This window comes from Pipistrellus kuhlii, unplaced genomic scaffold, assembly GCF_014108245.1.
Source record: "Pipistrellus kuhlii isolate mPipKuh1 unplaced genomic scaffold, mPipKuh1.p scaffold_m20_p_1, whole genome shotgun sequence".
Lineage (NCBI taxonomy): Eukaryota > Metazoa > Chordata > Mammalia > Chiroptera > Vespertilionidae > Pipistrellus > Pipistrellus kuhlii.
The window spans coordinates 196,666,971-196,683,013 of NW_023425404.1; the positions used below are offsets into that span (position 1 = coordinate 196,666,971).

General features: G+C 60.6%; 1 protein-coding gene across 3 annotated transcripts in view; it reads right to left on the reverse strand.

Moving 5' to 3' along the window:
* The window catches only part of CRMP1 (collapsin response mediator protein 1), a 37,669-nt gene extending 21,943 nt beyond the window's left edge, over nt 1–15,726 (reverse strand). The window contains exon 1 of one of the 3 annotated variants that reach the window (XM_036420754.2): nt 15,249–15,716. In XM_036420754.2, the coding sequence (XP_036276647.1) occupies nt 15,249–15,629 (381 nt within the window). In that variant the 5' untranslated portion in view covers nt 15,630–15,716. Of the gene's footprint in view, nt 1–11,347; nt 11,477–15,248 lie in introns of those variants that run through there. The other 2 variants (XM_036420769.2, XM_036420762.2) reach the window with 2 other exon arrangements.
* Between the last annotated feature and the right edge of the window lie 317 nt (nt 15,727–16,043).

The following is a 16,043-nucleotide window of genomic DNA, read 5'->3' on the forward strand; positions in this document are numbered from 1 at the left end:
GTGTGTAGGAGGCAGCCGATCCATGATTCTCTCTCATCACTGATGTTTCTCTCTCCCTCTCTCTCTCTCTCTCTCTCTCTCTCTCTCTCTCTCTCTCTCTGAAATCAATAAAAGTACATTTTTTAAAAATGTCAGGCATTCCTTCCCATACAACAGCAACACAAACAGCAGCCTTAGCTTGCGGGGAGGATGGGGGAGGTCCGGATCACAATGCGTGTCTTGCATCACAGTCCGTCCCTGAGCAAACCATGAAACCTCCGAGGGCTGTTCCCCCACTGCATGGCGGGAAGAAAACCCATCGTCTCCACCAGAGTCAGAGGAATTAAACATCCTGCCGTCAGAAGATCCCCAGGAGAAACGAGAGGTGCTTTTCTCATCAAACTCACGCGTACCCCATAACCACGCTCTTAGCATCCTTGGCTGTCTGGTAAACAGACAACCAAAACTGTTATTACAGAGACAGCAGGGGCAGAGAGAGCTGTCAGCCAGGAGGGGCGTGTGAGCTGGGCTCTGAGATATGAGGAGTTCCCAAAGCTCAAAGAGGAGGAGAAGGGGCACATTGCAGCTGGGTAAGTAGAATAAGCCCAGACAGACAGCAGGCTTTGAGTTCCAGGGGGAAGAATGGAAGGCGGGTGTGCTGTCCATGGTCCTGAAACGCCCCTGGGGACCAGGACAGTGAGGGCTCTTCAATCCCACCTGGGATGCTGAAGTTCTCTCTCCCTCACCCCTACCCAGCCTGAGCCTCATTGCCTTTCTCTCTCTGCTCACTGGCATCCCTGCAATCTTCACATCTCCTCCGAAACAAAGCAACCGTGGCTCAGAGTCGGTTCCAAATCCTTGGGACTCTTAGCACCAACCCTTCAGTCCGCTACTTCTTCCCCAGGAAGTTAAGGGAGGATAGGAACGCCCTCTCCTACAATGTTTCGCTAATACACAGTTGGAATCTGCAGCTAATAAACAAGCACATGTCAAAAAAAATTAAAAATGAATGGATTGCAGCCCAACTATGAACCAGCAGGTCACAGTTCGATTCCCGGTCAGGGCACATGCCCAGTTCCCAGTGTGGGGCATGTAGGAGGCAGCTGATCAATGAATCTCTATTACTGATGTTTCTATTTCTCTCTCCCTCTCCCTTCTTCTCTGAAATATATATACTTTTTTTAAAAGGGACCTCAGAGGTTTGGTGTTGCTGGGACACACGGATTCCAGCGGGGCTGCCTGGTTCATCCCTGAGGGGGGGCTCGGAATAACCATCTGGGAAGATGAAGAATGCCTCATCTCCGAAGGGCAAGCACGGAAATGAGTCTCAGCAAGTTCAGGGAAGCCCCGTTCGTGCGGACATGTACCTGTCTGCACATCAAATGCTGAAGGAACTTCTTTCTCTTAAGACAAAGGGAACGTGAAGGTCCGTTTTGAAAGTCGTGAATCCTTCACATCCTCCAAGCCATTGATGGAGACTCATGTCTGCAACTCAAAAATCCAGCAGGACCAACCCCCACTCGTACAACTCCCATCGCCACGGCCTTGGGGAGCCTCAAGTCCTTCGGGATGGGCCACTGAAAACCCCAGGCCGGTGCTCGTCAGTCCTCCTTTTCCAGCTCTAGAAGGTGGCCAGGGGTTCACAAACAGCCGGATGATGCCCGCGGACACTCTGTGGCAGATTGTGCTCCAGTTTCAGGATCCCACCCGCCTCCACCCACATGACTTGCTTTGACCAATAGAATGAGAGTGGCCGTGGCCGTGGCCGTGGCCGTGGCCGCACACTCTGAGCCCAGGCTTCAGGAGGCTGGCGGGTATCAGCTCGGGCTCCCAGAGCCCACCCTCAGCCGGAAAACTGCACGACCCAAGAAATGGCGTCTCCTTAGGTCGGAGTCCCAGGATGAGAAGAAAGACGGAGCAGACCTGACCCAGACAGAAGCCCGAAGACAAGTCCGGCTGTGCCCTGCGGCACCTGGGCCCTCCCAGCCCTCTTGCTGTAAGTCAATCGTCGGTGCCGTGAGCCAGGGCAGTGGGGTCGCCCGCTGCTGGGCATCGCTCCATCGGAGAGAACTGGCACCCCATTGGGGTTCCGTGCTCAGAGCCTCAGCCAGAGACCGCTATCTGGCCCAGAGACTTCATAACCCCATGGGCTGGCCATGACCGGAGCCCCTGCCTCCCAGCTCCAGCGCCATCCCCACCCAGCCTCCTCGGACTGGCCCAGGGCTCAGGGGACAGCCTGCCAGCTGGAGGCCCTTTGTCACATTCCCCAGGAAGCAGCCCTGCTGGTGACAGGCCTGACTCTGAATCTAATTAACCCACATTGTACTCCACCAGCACGGGCGGGGCTACCAGCAGCATGGCGTTCTCCTCCTCAGCGAATCAGAACTGCAGGCAGTCCCCAGGGCTGCAGGCCTTTCCTGCCAGCAAGCGCAGGCCTGTTTCCATGGCAACTGCGGCTACAACACAGAGCTCTCAGGCCCCAGGATACCTGGCAGGCATTCAGGAGATCCTCCCTGCGGGACTGAGCACCCGGTTTAAAAATAACACCCCTCTGCCGTGCCCCCGGGCGTGGGCAGGGCCTTCCGGCTGCCCCCAGGAGGCGGAGCCCAGCTGTCGGACTCTATGGACTCTGTCTACACCCACGTTTGCATCTCTCCTTGCACAAAGCCCTCTGAACAGAAACCCACCTCCTTTAAGACACTCATGTTCCTGCCCTAATCGGTGTGGCTCAGTGGATAGAGCATCGGCCTGCAGACTGAAGGGTCCCAGGTTCAATTCCGGTCAAGGGCATGTACCTTGGTTGCAGGCACATCCCCGGTAGGAGGCGGGCAGGAGGCAGCTGATCAATGTTTCTCTCTCATCAATGTTTCTAATTCTCTATCCCTCTCCCTTCCTCTCTGGGAAAAAATCAATAAAATATATATTTTTTTTAAGAAAAGAAAGAAAGAAAGAAAGAAAGAAAGAAAGAAAGAAAGAAAGAAAGAAACTCATGTTCCTGAACGCAGCCTGTGTCAGCCCTGCACCCCGTGGGCTTCCAGTTTCAATTCCTAAAGAGGCAGGTCTGATTGCTACAAACAGGAAACTGAGAAGTGAAGCTATTGGCTCCAGGTCACACAGCCCGGAGCCCGTGGAGACACTGGGTAACCCAGAGCCACCTGCTGCCTACAAAGGGACAGCCCAGCACCCCCTGGTGGTTAGCCCCGTGCTCTCCTCCCTGTACCTGATGAGCAAGTGTGAGCCTCAGTTCCTTCCTCTGCAAAATGGGGGCAGGTGAGAACAGAGAGTAGATGGCTACTCTATCCGGCCGTTACAGGCCCATGCACCTCCTCTTCCCTCCTGGCAGCATTGCTGCCGTTATGGCCAAACGCGAGCAGCAGAGGAAAGGCTCTGAAAGTGGCAAGGGGCTCTCCGGGGAGAAGAAATCAAATGTGAGACCCAATCAGCTAACAAACACTGACAACACCCTGGGAGCCGGGTGCATTCACTGTTATTACCTCTGTTGGTTAAAGACATGAGCCTGCCCCGGCCCCACAGGTGTAATCCCCCTGGGCAGGCAGGTGGTCTCTCTGTGCTCAGATTCCGGTGTAAAGCAGAGGGCTCAGCACTTAGGACGGGGCCTGATGTTTTAACGTCCTTGCAACCTGGAGGGATGGATCGCATCCAGATGCTCATGTCCATCCTCAACTTCTCCCTCACCGTCACCCCCAGACCCCTTCCCAGGACAGCCGAGACCCTGTAGAAACACACATACACATCAGCCCTCTCCCTGAAGCCCATCCCCCGCTGTGCTCACGCAGGCAAAGCACATCCCCCTGGCTCCCCCAGGCCGGCTGCTCTCCTCTCCTAGCCTGTGCCACCATATTGGTCTCATCACATGGCACTGCCATAGCCTGGGGCTCCCTGGAGGTGCTGCCACCCCTGCTAGCCGCCCCCTCCTCCCAGTCTCCAACTCACCTGGTGGGTACATGCTCTGACGCCAGGAACCTGCTGCCCCCCCTGGAGTCCCCACAGCATGTGGCTCACGGCCTGGTTGTCGCTGTTTCCTGACCTCGTGATGCTGTCTGCCAGCTTGTTTTGATCTGTATCTTCTCCCAGATCCTCCTCCCCGGGGGCGGACTGCACCCCAGTCCACACGGCCTCTCCACAGGGAGCTGTGGCCAGGCCCTGCGCTCTGAGCCTTGGGCCCCTCCTCTGCTGTGGAGGTAATCCCAGCACTGTCCTCCCGGGACCAGCGAGGACACACCGCGGGAACCCTCCGCACACTGAGCCCTGGCCTGAGAGCCAGTGCCGAGGCCCCACCCAGGCACTGCACGTCCCCACCGCTTTCATCGGCCCCTCAAGCGCGTCTGTGACCCTGGGGTGTTCAGAGTCCGTGTGAAAGGTGCCCAGGAAGTAAGTTTTATTTTGGATCCATTCTGTTCTGCAGGCTCAGAGGCCAAGGACAGCAGAGAGAAGAAAAATATGGAACAAAAAAACCAGATGTCATACCTGGACTCTGTGCCAGTGAGGACCAGAGAATTGGGGCCGTTTGGGGACAGAGGGGGCCCCGGGCCTCTGTGAAACAGCTTCCAGGAATTCCCGCGTGCAAGAGGACCGGGACCATGAGATTCCGAAGGCAAACATGGGGGAGGGCAGACCCTCACGTTGCGTACAGAAGAGCTGTCCAATGGCAGAGCTTCCGAGAGTAAAGTGGGGGCTGGGAAGGGGTGATCTCCCCGTCACTGGGGGCATGCAAAAGTGGGGTTTGGAATTCCTCCGCAGTGGGCACTCTCAGCTTCCTTAAGTGCACAAGCACACACACACACAAATTGTACATTGCAAGGCTCCTTTCAACTTTGAGGTTGTATAAGTCAACTATTGGCCGAGACGGGGCACAAGGCCTGAGGGTCTACCAAGACGGAGTGACAAGAAGTACAGGCAGCATCATCAGGGGTCAGTGCAGCATCGCCCCCAAGCGGCCACCTCTTCGCTCAGCACATTTCTGCCTCGGACCCACCGAGCCTTCCATGGCACTGACTGCAGTCCTGACACCACCCAGCTCCTCAGCGAAGGTCCCGGCGGGAGGTGGCCTACAATGACCCTCCTGCCTCTGGGAGGTCCTCACTGTAAAAGCCTGCCTTCCAGGGTGACGTGCAGCGAAGCCCCTTCGGGAGTCAGACCCACCCTCTCCCCGCTGCCCGCGCACCACGAGGCTTTGCGTCCTCTCCGAGCGCCCTCCGTGCCACCCTCACCTCCTCCTGGTGGCAGCCACCCACACGCTAACTCCGTGAGGAGGGCATTTGCTAGGGAACGTCAAATGCAGGCATGGCAGGCACTTCGCTGGGCGAAGAAGTGCCCTTTGCCATCCTCTTCATTCATCCCCTCCCTCAGTTCGGAGTCCCAGCTCTGAGTCATCCGTGTGCAGAGTGCTCCTGGGGACACGCCAGGGAGAATCACACGCTGCCCCATCCTCCAAGCATGAGAACCCAGGTGAATGGAGTGGGAGTGCTCACAGTTCCGGCTCCGGGAGGAAGGAGTCCCGGCAGGCGATGGGTCCGGCTCACACACAGGCAAAGGGCGCCGAGAGCGAGCATGGTCAGGGAGAGTGGCCAGTGCCTGGGCTCAGGCCTAGGGAAGGGGCGGGAACTGTCCCTTCGTGTGTCTACAGCCATCATCTCCCCGCTTTTGGCGGCTTATTTTGCAGACCAGCCACCCCACGAAGCATCCTCGACCCTGTGCCCCTTCCCAGGCCACCAACACCAGTCCAGGGCTGTCGGCTCACAGAGCAGTTGTGATCTGGCCACTGCCTCTCTCCAGGGCAGTGACTCTCAACCTTTCTCTGTTCAGGTCCTACTTACAACTACAGTCCCCCTTGTCACGGTTTCGCTTTCCGAGAGTCAGCTACCTGGGGCCAACTGCGGTCCAAAAGTATTGAACGAAAAAAATTTAGACATAAACAATGCATATAGCCCTGGCTGGTGTGGCTCAGTGGATAGAGCCTCAGCCTGCAGACTGAAGGGTCCAGGTTCGATTCCAGTCAAGGGCACATGCCCAGGTTTTCAGCTCAATCCCCAGTAGGGGGCATGTAGAAAGCAACAGATCAATGGTTCTCTCTCATCATTGGCATTTCTCTCTCTCTCCCTCTCCCTTTCTCTCTGAAATCAATAAAAATAAAAATAAACAAAAAACAACAATGCATATGTTTTCAATTGTGCACCTTCCAAGGAGCGTGCTTAAACCCCCCGCTCCATCCCACCTGGAACTGTCCAGTGTATCCGCCCACATCATATGCATGGCCACCTGTCAGTTCCTTAGGTGCTGCCTCCGTCACCCTCATTTCACTTAACAACGCCCCAAAGTGCAAGAGTGGGGGTGCTGGCAATTAGGACATGCCAGAGAGAAGCAGTGAGTGTGTGCAGCTATGCCAGAAGCTAATTGCAGCAGGTCATAAATGCAAGAAGTTCATCAAAAGGTTGGTAGACCTTGAGCCTTCAGCAAGGGCTAGAAAATACATATTGCCTGTTGGAAATGGCTGAGGGCATTTCCCCACACCTGAAAAGGATGCATAAATGATTGCTTGCTGCCAGACAGCTGAGGGCATTTCAATCTACACGTTATTGCCTCCTGCTGGCCAAACACCTGAACAGCTGTAGGCAGGTCCCCCAATCTACAATGGGTTCTGTATATACGGTACTAAACCTTGCCTTTGATCTGTATATCAACATTGCCTTAGGACAATTTGTGTTGATAAAAAGCAAAGGGTCCAGAGAGACAGGAGAACTTGGTTCCTACAGCCAAGCTCCTCTGGCTCCCCAAAATGCCTTCCAAAATTATATTTCGTCTCTGGGCTCTTTAATAATTTACATGTAGCCCTTCTCCAGATTCCTGAATCCTTCTAGATTCTGGATAAGACCCCTGGAACATCTACAGGAAAAACCAGTGTACACAGGGCTCAGTACTATCCGTGCTTTCTCACACCCACTGGGGGTCCTGGATCGTATCTCCTGGAGACGAGGCGGGAGGGGTGGGTAAGTGTGATGTAAAAATTTGTAGCAGCATTAAACACCATCACCAAATAAGTCAGCCATCATTGCCAACCTGCCCTACGACTGGGCCTGTGTCTGTCTCAAGGGGCCTTTAATAAAAGCTCCTTAGCTGCACTTGCTTGCTCTTCAGCACCAGGCGCTATCCGTGGCCCTCGCTCCAGGGGCCAAATCCTCTGAGGTTGCCCGCGCTGGGCAAGGACGATCTTGTACTCCCACAAAAGCGAGACCCCATTCAACGCCGTTCTGCTGGTGCGTGCTCAGGGCTCCAGCTGGGAGATGCGACGAGAACGCTCTGTACACCTGGCTGCAGCGAGTGTCAATTTTAAATGCCGATCGCAACATAGCAGCACCCCCTGGAGACTGTCAGTACACAGCACATGGCGGGGCCCCTGAGGCTGGGACTCCTGCATTCTCCTGGCTTCCGTACCTGGCTTCCTAATCTCCATCTCTGGCCCCTTACCTCTCACCCCCGTTCCCCCAATTTCACTCTGCGTAACAAACCCTACAGGCACCTCAAACCCTTTGTGTAAAAGGACAGGGAAAGAAACGGAGTATTCACAGACAGGCTGAATGCCACCCTCAGGAGCAGGAGCAGCGTTTTCTGCACATTCGCACGTCAGAGCCACGCCTTCCGCCTCAGGTGACTCTTGCTTGATCTTTCTCCCCTGCTCATTTTCCTGATATTTTTTTGTACACCGTACAGATCACACCTACCCCCTTCTACACTCACACACCCAGCTATGCACACACACATGCTCTCTGTAATCAGCGCACTGTAACACACACAGAGATTTCAAACCAGCTAGTGATTGCTGAGCCGGCCGACCAGCCTGCCACCCTCCCGCTTGGCTCTGAGCTCTTCACGCCTCCGCCGGGCCTGGCAAGAGCCTGTACACACCGCCACATCTCTGTGGGCCTCAGTGTACTCTTTGGAACACAAGGAGGACACACCCGGGCTGTGTCCCTCCCGGGACAGCTCTGTAACCCAAGTGATAGGTCCCGGGATCCCCGCTGGATTCCGGCTGGAATACGCGGCAAAAGCGGAGGTGACCAGGCCTCGGGAGGTGTTATTTTGAGTGATAATGCTCAGCCACCATGGCGGACACCCTTGTCTCCCCCGACAAGGGGCAGGCAGCCCCCTTGGGCGGCTCTGTCTGTGAGAGGGGAGCCTCGGCAGGGCCAGGAGGCCACGTGCCTTTGTTTGCCCAGAGCCACGCCCAGCACCTGCCAGTCACTCAGCCACAGCACCGGCTGCCCAGTGCGAGAAACAGCTTCGGCTGAGTTAATCCCCGGCGGGGCCATTAATTTTTTAAAAAGCCACACACGAAACGGAGCCTCGTGAATATTTTAAACAGCCCCTGGAGGCTGAAGCTAAGCGGTTCTGCTTTCCCCCTCTTCTCTCTCCAGCTACTGTGTTTTCTCAGGAAGAGGCTGGGATGGAAAAAAGAGGGAAAAGACGCCACGACCATAATCAACAGGAGCAGAGCATTTCCTAGCCGGCCGTGTCCCTGCCTGTGTGTACATGCGCCCCTCTCCCCCTCTGTGCCAGGGTCCATCTCCTATCTCCGCATTCATAGGCAAAGCTGGGGCCCTATCCCCATTGTTCAGATGAGAAAACTGAGGCTCACAGGAGCACAGAGTGACCCACCATCAAGCAGGGGTGACTTGAGGATGCACCTCAGGGCTGTAGCTCTTTGAAACCCCTCCAGCCTCCAAGCCCACGCACACCCTGGCTGCCAACAGCCTCTTACCATCTCCAGGATTGTCTCTACTTGCTCGAGAAGCTGCCCTGGGGGGCAGAGGCTGGCTTGGCCAGCTTTCCTTCATTCTCTCCAACATGCCACATGAGGGGGAGAGGAGGGGCGCTCCCGCTGCCATGTCTCCTCCGGCCTCCTGTACTCCCCCTTATAACATCCCCTCGGCTCGGTTGTGATTCAGGCTAAAATGTCAGCCTCTGTTAGACTCCGGAAGGCCGGCTCCTTCCCACGTTCCCTCACTCCCAGCCTCCCTCAGGCCAGGTGCTTTAATTTCCGGTAATGACCAACTGAGAGCTATTGACTGAGGAAGGGTGCACCCTGGGAAAGCCACAAGCCCCGCCCACTGAGCCACACTCGGCTCCTGGGGAAGCTGAGGGGCCGGGATAGGAGCTCTGGCCAAGGCCACCCTCCTGGGCTCGCCGTTTCTCCTTTAAACCACGGGTCTCTGGCTGGGACGGGCTTGAGGACCAAATGAAACACAGATGCCTCCTCAAGGGCGGCTTCCTCCTCACCGACTCCTCGCCCCAGGCTACAGAAGCCCTCAGAGTCCCTTACACAGGGGTCCCCAGAAGAACTAAAGCGGCAGGACCAGCCAGCGGTTCCGAAGACCCTACTATGTGCTAACATGCACTGGGCGCTCAGCCAAGGTCCCCTTAGATTAGGGGTGTCGAACTCAATCAGAGAAGGGGCCAAAATCTAAAATCCAGCCTAAATCGAGGCCCGAATGGTTTACTGAACAGTCATAAATTGTCATTGTGATGGAAACGCAGCGGAGTGCAGTGATGACAGTGCGGTTCAGGCCACATTGCAAGGCCTGGCGGGACGGATTTGGCCCGCGGGCCTTGTGTTTGACACATGTGCCTTAGATGCTCACGTGTGATCCCCACTTTGGATATCAGAGCTGAAGGCTCCGTGAGGCCACGGAGCAGGATGTACCTGGACATCTGGCCCCATCTCCACTCCAGAGCCTCACACCTCGGGAAGGCTGGCAGAGTGACTGCTGTGTGCAGACTGGGCACTGTGCACCCCAGGGGCACCACTCCCCCAGCCCCGCCTGGAAGACCGTCCTGCTAAACTTGCTTCTTGGAAGCTGGGGTCCTGGGCGGGTACAGACCTGCCATGGGCCGCAGTCACAAAGGCACTGGGGGCTCCTAACTTGTCAGTCACTGCCTCCCCTCCCCATCACCTGCCTCGGTTCCCCTGGAGGGCGGGGTTAGAAAGTCCCAGGAAAGGGACAGGCTCATACAAAGACCCCCGGCTTCCCTATCACCTGGCTCAGCCTGAAGCAAACACACGCCTTCCAAGAGGTCTTAGCCACCTACACCTCGAAGGCAGTGGTCACTGTGCCTCCCGTCCCAGGGGCAGGGGTTCAGGATGGGGATGGGTAGTGGGGTCCCCACCCTCAGGAGTTGCATCTCTGCTAGGGAACTCAGCACAGCTCCGCTGGCTAGGCCTGCGGCCAACCAGGAGGAGTTCCCGGGGAAGGTTCAGCCCTGGTTGGGCGGGATGCCGGCTGTTCTGCGTGAGCAGGGGCCCAGGTCCCTCCCTACCTCCCTCCGCCTGCATCCGCCAGCGCACAATGCCCCTCCAAGGACTCATTGGGAAGATTCAATCAAATAATGTCTGCATTATGCTGGGCAGGCGAATGGGGGTACCAGCTGCCTCCTCCTCCCCAGGCCGCCCCCCTTCGGGGCCCTGGAGTCATCCCTGGGCCCGGATTTTGGATCCCTGAGGACAAGGGGTCTCCATTCCGTAAACCTCAGGCACCACCTGGAGCATTCCTCACGCCCACAGTGCAGGTCCCAGCACCCAGCTGCTCCCGCCCCCACCACCACCACCCCGGCTGGAGGGTCCCCGCCCCTCAGGAACGGTCAGCTTCCACTAGGGTATCAGGCAGCCCTGGGCAGCGGCCAGGTTTCCTGGAGGCGAAGCCCTCAGCGCCCCGCCCAGAGACAAAGCTGAAGAAATGGATGCTTTGTTTCCGGCCACACCCAAGGACTCAGGGACGGCTCAGCTCCCACCCAAATCCCCACGTCCCCGCGGTCACCCTTCCAGGCCTCGGCCCCAGTGCGGCCCAGGGCACCAGTCTTAACCGGGGGAGGGGCCCTCCATCATGGCGCGGTCTCCAGGTGCAGTCTCCCAGCCAGGCCGGGCGGCTGAGGATCTTTTTGCTGCCCCAGTGCTAGAAAGAACGGGGCTGGGCGGTGCAGGCGCCTGGCGGTGCGGGCCCAGACGCGGGAGGCTGGGCTCCAGGGCTGAGCCGGGAGGTTCGGACCTTGAGCCCCTCCCTCTTTTGTTCAAGTCCGCATCCTTCCTCCCGGGCCCCGCCAGCCGCCGGCACGTCCCCTGGGGAGGAGGGGGCTGCCGGCCTCCGGACTCGAGCCTCCAGCCCCGCCCCGCGCGCCGGGCTCCCCCACCCATTGTCCCCCGAGGCCGGGGGAGGGGGCACCAGGCGAGGCCTGCCCCGCCCCAGCCGCGATGTTGCAGGAGCCCGCGGGGCCGCCCCTCCTCCCCCAGGTGGGTCAGCCCGCGGTGACCACCCGCCCCACCAAGGGCCGCGGGCGGGCGAGCGGGCGGGCGGCTTACCGTTATGTGCGGGATGCTCTTCTTGCCCTGGAGAGACATGGCCCCGGCGGGTCTTTGGCACAGTCGGGCTCTCTCTCAGCCCCACTCCTCACGGGCGTGGTGACAAAGCCCGGGAGGGAGGCAGAGACGGAGGGAGGCTCGGCGCTAAGACAGCTACCGCGCCCGGCTCCCGGCTCCCGGCTCCCGGCTCCCGGCTCCCGGCTCCCGGCTCCCGGCTCCCGGCTCCCGGCTCCGGCGCGCGCACCGCCGCCCCGGCTGCCAGCACCGCCCGGCGCCGCGAGGAGGCGGGAGGAGGAGGAGGACGCGGCGGGAGGAGGGCGCGGCAGACGCGGGGCCGAGCCCTAATCGCGACCCCGACTGGAACCAGGAAGCGCTTTTTCCCTCCCGATCTCCCCGCTCAGCCCCGCCCGGGGCGCACAGGCGGCGGGCTCTCGCGATGGGGAAGGGCTCGGGGCGCACCGAGGCGGCCCTGCGATGCGCAGGCAGAGCTGATGCGCAGCGCCGACGCAGCGCGCAACGCTCCCTCCCCCCCTCCCCAGCCGCTGGCGGAGGGAGCGCGCGCCACTGCCAGGACCCGCCCAAGCTGCCGGCGCTTGCAAAGCCCCCAGACCCTGTCAGGGGGCATAGCTCAGTGGTATAGCATTTGACTGCAGACCAAAGCCCCCAGACCAGGGCTCAGAGGCAGCCCCCTCCTGCCTCCCTTCCCCAGATCCCGTTTGTCCATCCACAAGCCATTCCCTGAACAGACCAAGCAGCTCCAAGCCTTTCTCCAAGGGGCACCCGCTCCCTGAATGGCCTGCCTGGGACAAAAGCGCACCCATTCTCCCAGGCCATCCCCGAGGCTTCTCAACAAAGCTCGTTCCCATCACCCTCCCCACCGTCACTGAGCCAGCTGCCTTTGGAGAGGGGCCATCAGGGACCCAGGAGACAGGGTCCTCATTAATAATGGCCTGGTCCACCCCGGCACCAGCTGATTTGTCAATGCCAGGCCATCAGGCTCCCCCCCAGTCTGGCCTACTGGACAGTGACTGTCTCCAGGGCCAGACCTTTGGCACTAACCCCTCCCCCACCCCCACCCCCAGCCTCTTGAACAGACGGAAGGCAGGAGGAGAAACAGGACCTCCTGACTCCCATGGGGAGGGGACATTAGCCCCAGGACTCAGAATTGCTCCAAGGAGAGACATGGGAGGCCAGGGCATGGCTGGACAGACTTCATGATGAGGGAGGAGTAGCAGGTGCGAAGGGGACAGCCCCAGCAGGCCCCACAACACTGGCCAGAACAAATGCTGGCCTTCTCTGCCCCTCACTCTGCCTGTAACACCCGGCCCACGGGGACTGTGAAGTGACCCATCTTTTTTACACTCCGGGTTCTGTCCAGAGGCGTGCCGAAGCACCCAGATGCAGACCGGGGCTGCAGCCCTCACCGGTTCCCTCCAGTCCAGGACGGGAGGCCAGGGGTGCCTGGGCCATCGAGTGGAGGTGGGCTGTCGCTTTGCAAAGGGGGAGCAGCCCCATATTCCAGGAACATGAGGCCACGGCTTTCCCGGGTTGCAGGTGTGGAGTGAGGGTCACGGAGGTCAGAGTGAGGTCAGGTATCCCAGGTGCATGCACAGGAGCTGCAGCAGAGCAGCACCTGGGAGCCGGGTTCCTGCCCAGCTCATCCGCTCATCCAGCCAGCCGCTGCTTCGAGCTGGGAGGGTACCTTGTCCATGAGGGGACACGGCGAGGACACTCCCCCTCCCCCTGACACCTCCATCCTCTCTCCGCTTAGTTAAGTCCTTGGACCCACGCACCAGGGCGTCCCCAGGGCTCAGCCTGGGCAGGGAAGTGCCAAGGCTGGGGACAAGACCACGTGTGTGTCGGGGGAGGGGCGCCGGCCAGAGACTGGCCAAAGAGACAGCTGCTCCCAAGCAGACTTCCCAGTACAAAGCCCCGCAGTAGCTCAGCCTCGGGCCAGGGAAAACGCTGCGCCTGCGCAGCAGAAACCCCTCCTCCCGCCCCAGGGAAAAGCGTGATGGGAGGGGGCAGGGCTGGCACCCTCTGCAAAGCGCAGGAGCAAGGAGGCCTGCCCGAGCGGAGCTTTGGGCTGCTGGATCCCCAGAAAGTAAAGGGTTGTCCCAGGGAGACCAGTAGGCCCCCTGGACTCCATAGTCAGGAACCTCCGGGGCCTCCAGGGCCCTCAGCTGGCGGGAGGCGCCGCCTTTTGTCCTGCCCCCTGTCCCAGAGAAGCCGTGGAGAACAGGGAGAGAGGGGGTGGGGGGGGGGAGGGGAGAGATAGGCTGCGATCCGGCCCAGGCTGAACCACAGGGGTCATGCTGCCATAGATAAACTGACTGCAGCTCCAGCAGGCATGGGCTTCCCGACAGCTGCCCGTCCAGCACAAAGCGCCCTGCCCCCCTGCCCCCACTCTCCACCGCCCTTGGAGGGGGCCTGGAGGAGAATGTCACCCGCGCTTCCCATATGGAGAAGCTGAGGCTCAAGAGAGCGCAGGGCCATGGCTGGAAAGCCAGGGTTTCCCAGTACTGACCCTGGCTTCTCCGTCTGTGGCCCTAAAGCTTCCTTCCGGTCTCGGAAGCCTGGACCCTGAGTGAGGCTGGCCACCAGAGAAGCGGGGTGGGCGGGGGGGAGAAAGGGAAGTGAGAAAGGGAGACGGGACGCTCTCAATATCACCTTCCCTGGCCCCCACCCCGTCCACACCCCCTCCATGGACACCTTCTCTTCCCGGCGCCGGCTTCAGCACCACGGAGAGTTCCCCAGCAATGGGGACAAGGTGGCTGGCAGGGATGGGGGCAGGAGACTCACTACTGCGCTGTAGCAGCCACAGGCCGGCCTGCCCTACTCGTCCAGGGTTTCTTTCCTGGTCCAGCTCTGACTCCTGCTGGCTCACTTCATGTCCCTCATAGCACTGAAGGGAAGGGCGAATTCAAATGATAATCATGATAAAACTAACAACCAGCCCTTACTGAATGCTCACTACTTCCTTCCTTCTCACAAGGAGTGTCTTCCCATCTGGCCTGGGGTGGGGCTAAGCGTTCAGGTCGCGGCCCTCTGGTGCTCCAACCTCCATTTCCCAGACACCGGGCCCTGACCCATATGTCCCAAAGCTGTGCCCTTACCCACCACCCATCTCCCTGGGTTCCCTGGCGACCTACCTCCAGCTCAAAGTAGGGGAGCCCTAGGGTCAAGGCCTGCTGTTTCTTCCCCATGGTGCTCCCTCACTTTGGGAGAGGGGGCTCCGGGTCCAGGAAGCTAGCGTCTTATCAGACCCCCAGTCTGCCTCCCGCTTGCCCTGCAGCGCACTGAAGGCAGCACCCAGGCCGTGCTGTGGGGCTCAGGAGCAGCCCCTGCAGATGCCTGGGCTTAGGGGGAAGGTGGTTTCCCGTTCTATCCAAATCTCTAACCAAACCCTCCCCGCGGAAAGCCCCCCGCCCGGGGCGAGGCTTCTCTCCGCTTCCGGCTGTGTGACCACTGAGTGACCCTGTCCCAGAGCCGGCACGCTGCAGGCGCTCTGACATTCCCGATGAGTGAGCGAATCCATCCGTGGACTCATGCGGGACGGAGCTGCTCTGCGCCTGGAGCGGAGAACAGGGACCCCTGGGTTAGAAGCACCCCATAGGGCTCATGGGGCCGCCTCGCTAACTTACCTCCCCTCTCAGGACCCCTTCTGCAGAAGAGGGTGGAGCTGGCTCTCTTGGGCCGGGCCATCCGGGCCATCCCGACCCGGCACGCACCCTCTGGGAACCTCCAAGCGGAGGGGTGGGGAAGGGGCCTTCCCTGGACCCCCCAAACCTGCCGGCGGCGGCCCCAGCGCTCAGGCCTCTGCCCCGCTCCCGAGCGACCCCCCTCCCGGCGGCCCGGAGGCCCCGCCCCTCCGTCCGGCCCGCGCGGGCCCCGAGGGTACCTGGCCATTGTCCCGGCCCAGGGGCAGGTCGCGGGGCGCCGGGCAGCGGATGCAGAGCGCGGGCGGCCGCTCGTCGCGCTCGCCCGGGGAGCTGACGGCCGAGCCCGAGGGCTCGCTCACGTCGCTGGCGGTGTCCTCGCTGCCGCCGGGGCCCGGCAGGCCGGCGGCGTCCAGCTGGCCGGGCCCGCGGGGCGTGCGCGCCGAGCCGCGGCGGCCCACGCTGTAGGCGTCGAAGTCGATGGTCTTGTTCTCGTAGGCGCCCTCCACCGCCGCGAACATGCCGCCGTGCTTCTGGCGCGGGGTCTGCGCCGCGCTGCCCGGCCGCGCCAGGTACACCGGCAGGTCGTCCTCCGTGTTCCACGCGCGCCGCCGGTCCGCCATGCCGCCCCGCTCCCCGCCCGGCCGCCCGGCCGCCCGCCCGGCGCGGTCCCCGCCGCCCTGTGCGCCGCGCTCCGCTCGGTGCGGGCCCGCGGCGGCCCCGGCGCGTCTGCGGCCCCGGGCGGGGCGGGCGGGGCGGGCGCGCGGGGCGGGGCGGGCGGGGCGGGGCTCCGGGCCGCTGCGGAGGTAGCTGGCTACAAAGACTGGGAGGCGGGACCGGCCAGGGCGGGGAGGGACGATGACGTAGCCGAGCCGCAGCGCCGAGGGGCGGCCGAACTGCAGTGCCCTCCTGCACCCGCTCCCCGCCCGCCCGCAGGCTGAGCATGGGCGCTGGGAGAGCGAGGGTGGGGTCCTCACACACACACACACACACACACACACACACACGCGAGTGAGTCACACACAAGTTGGCACTAG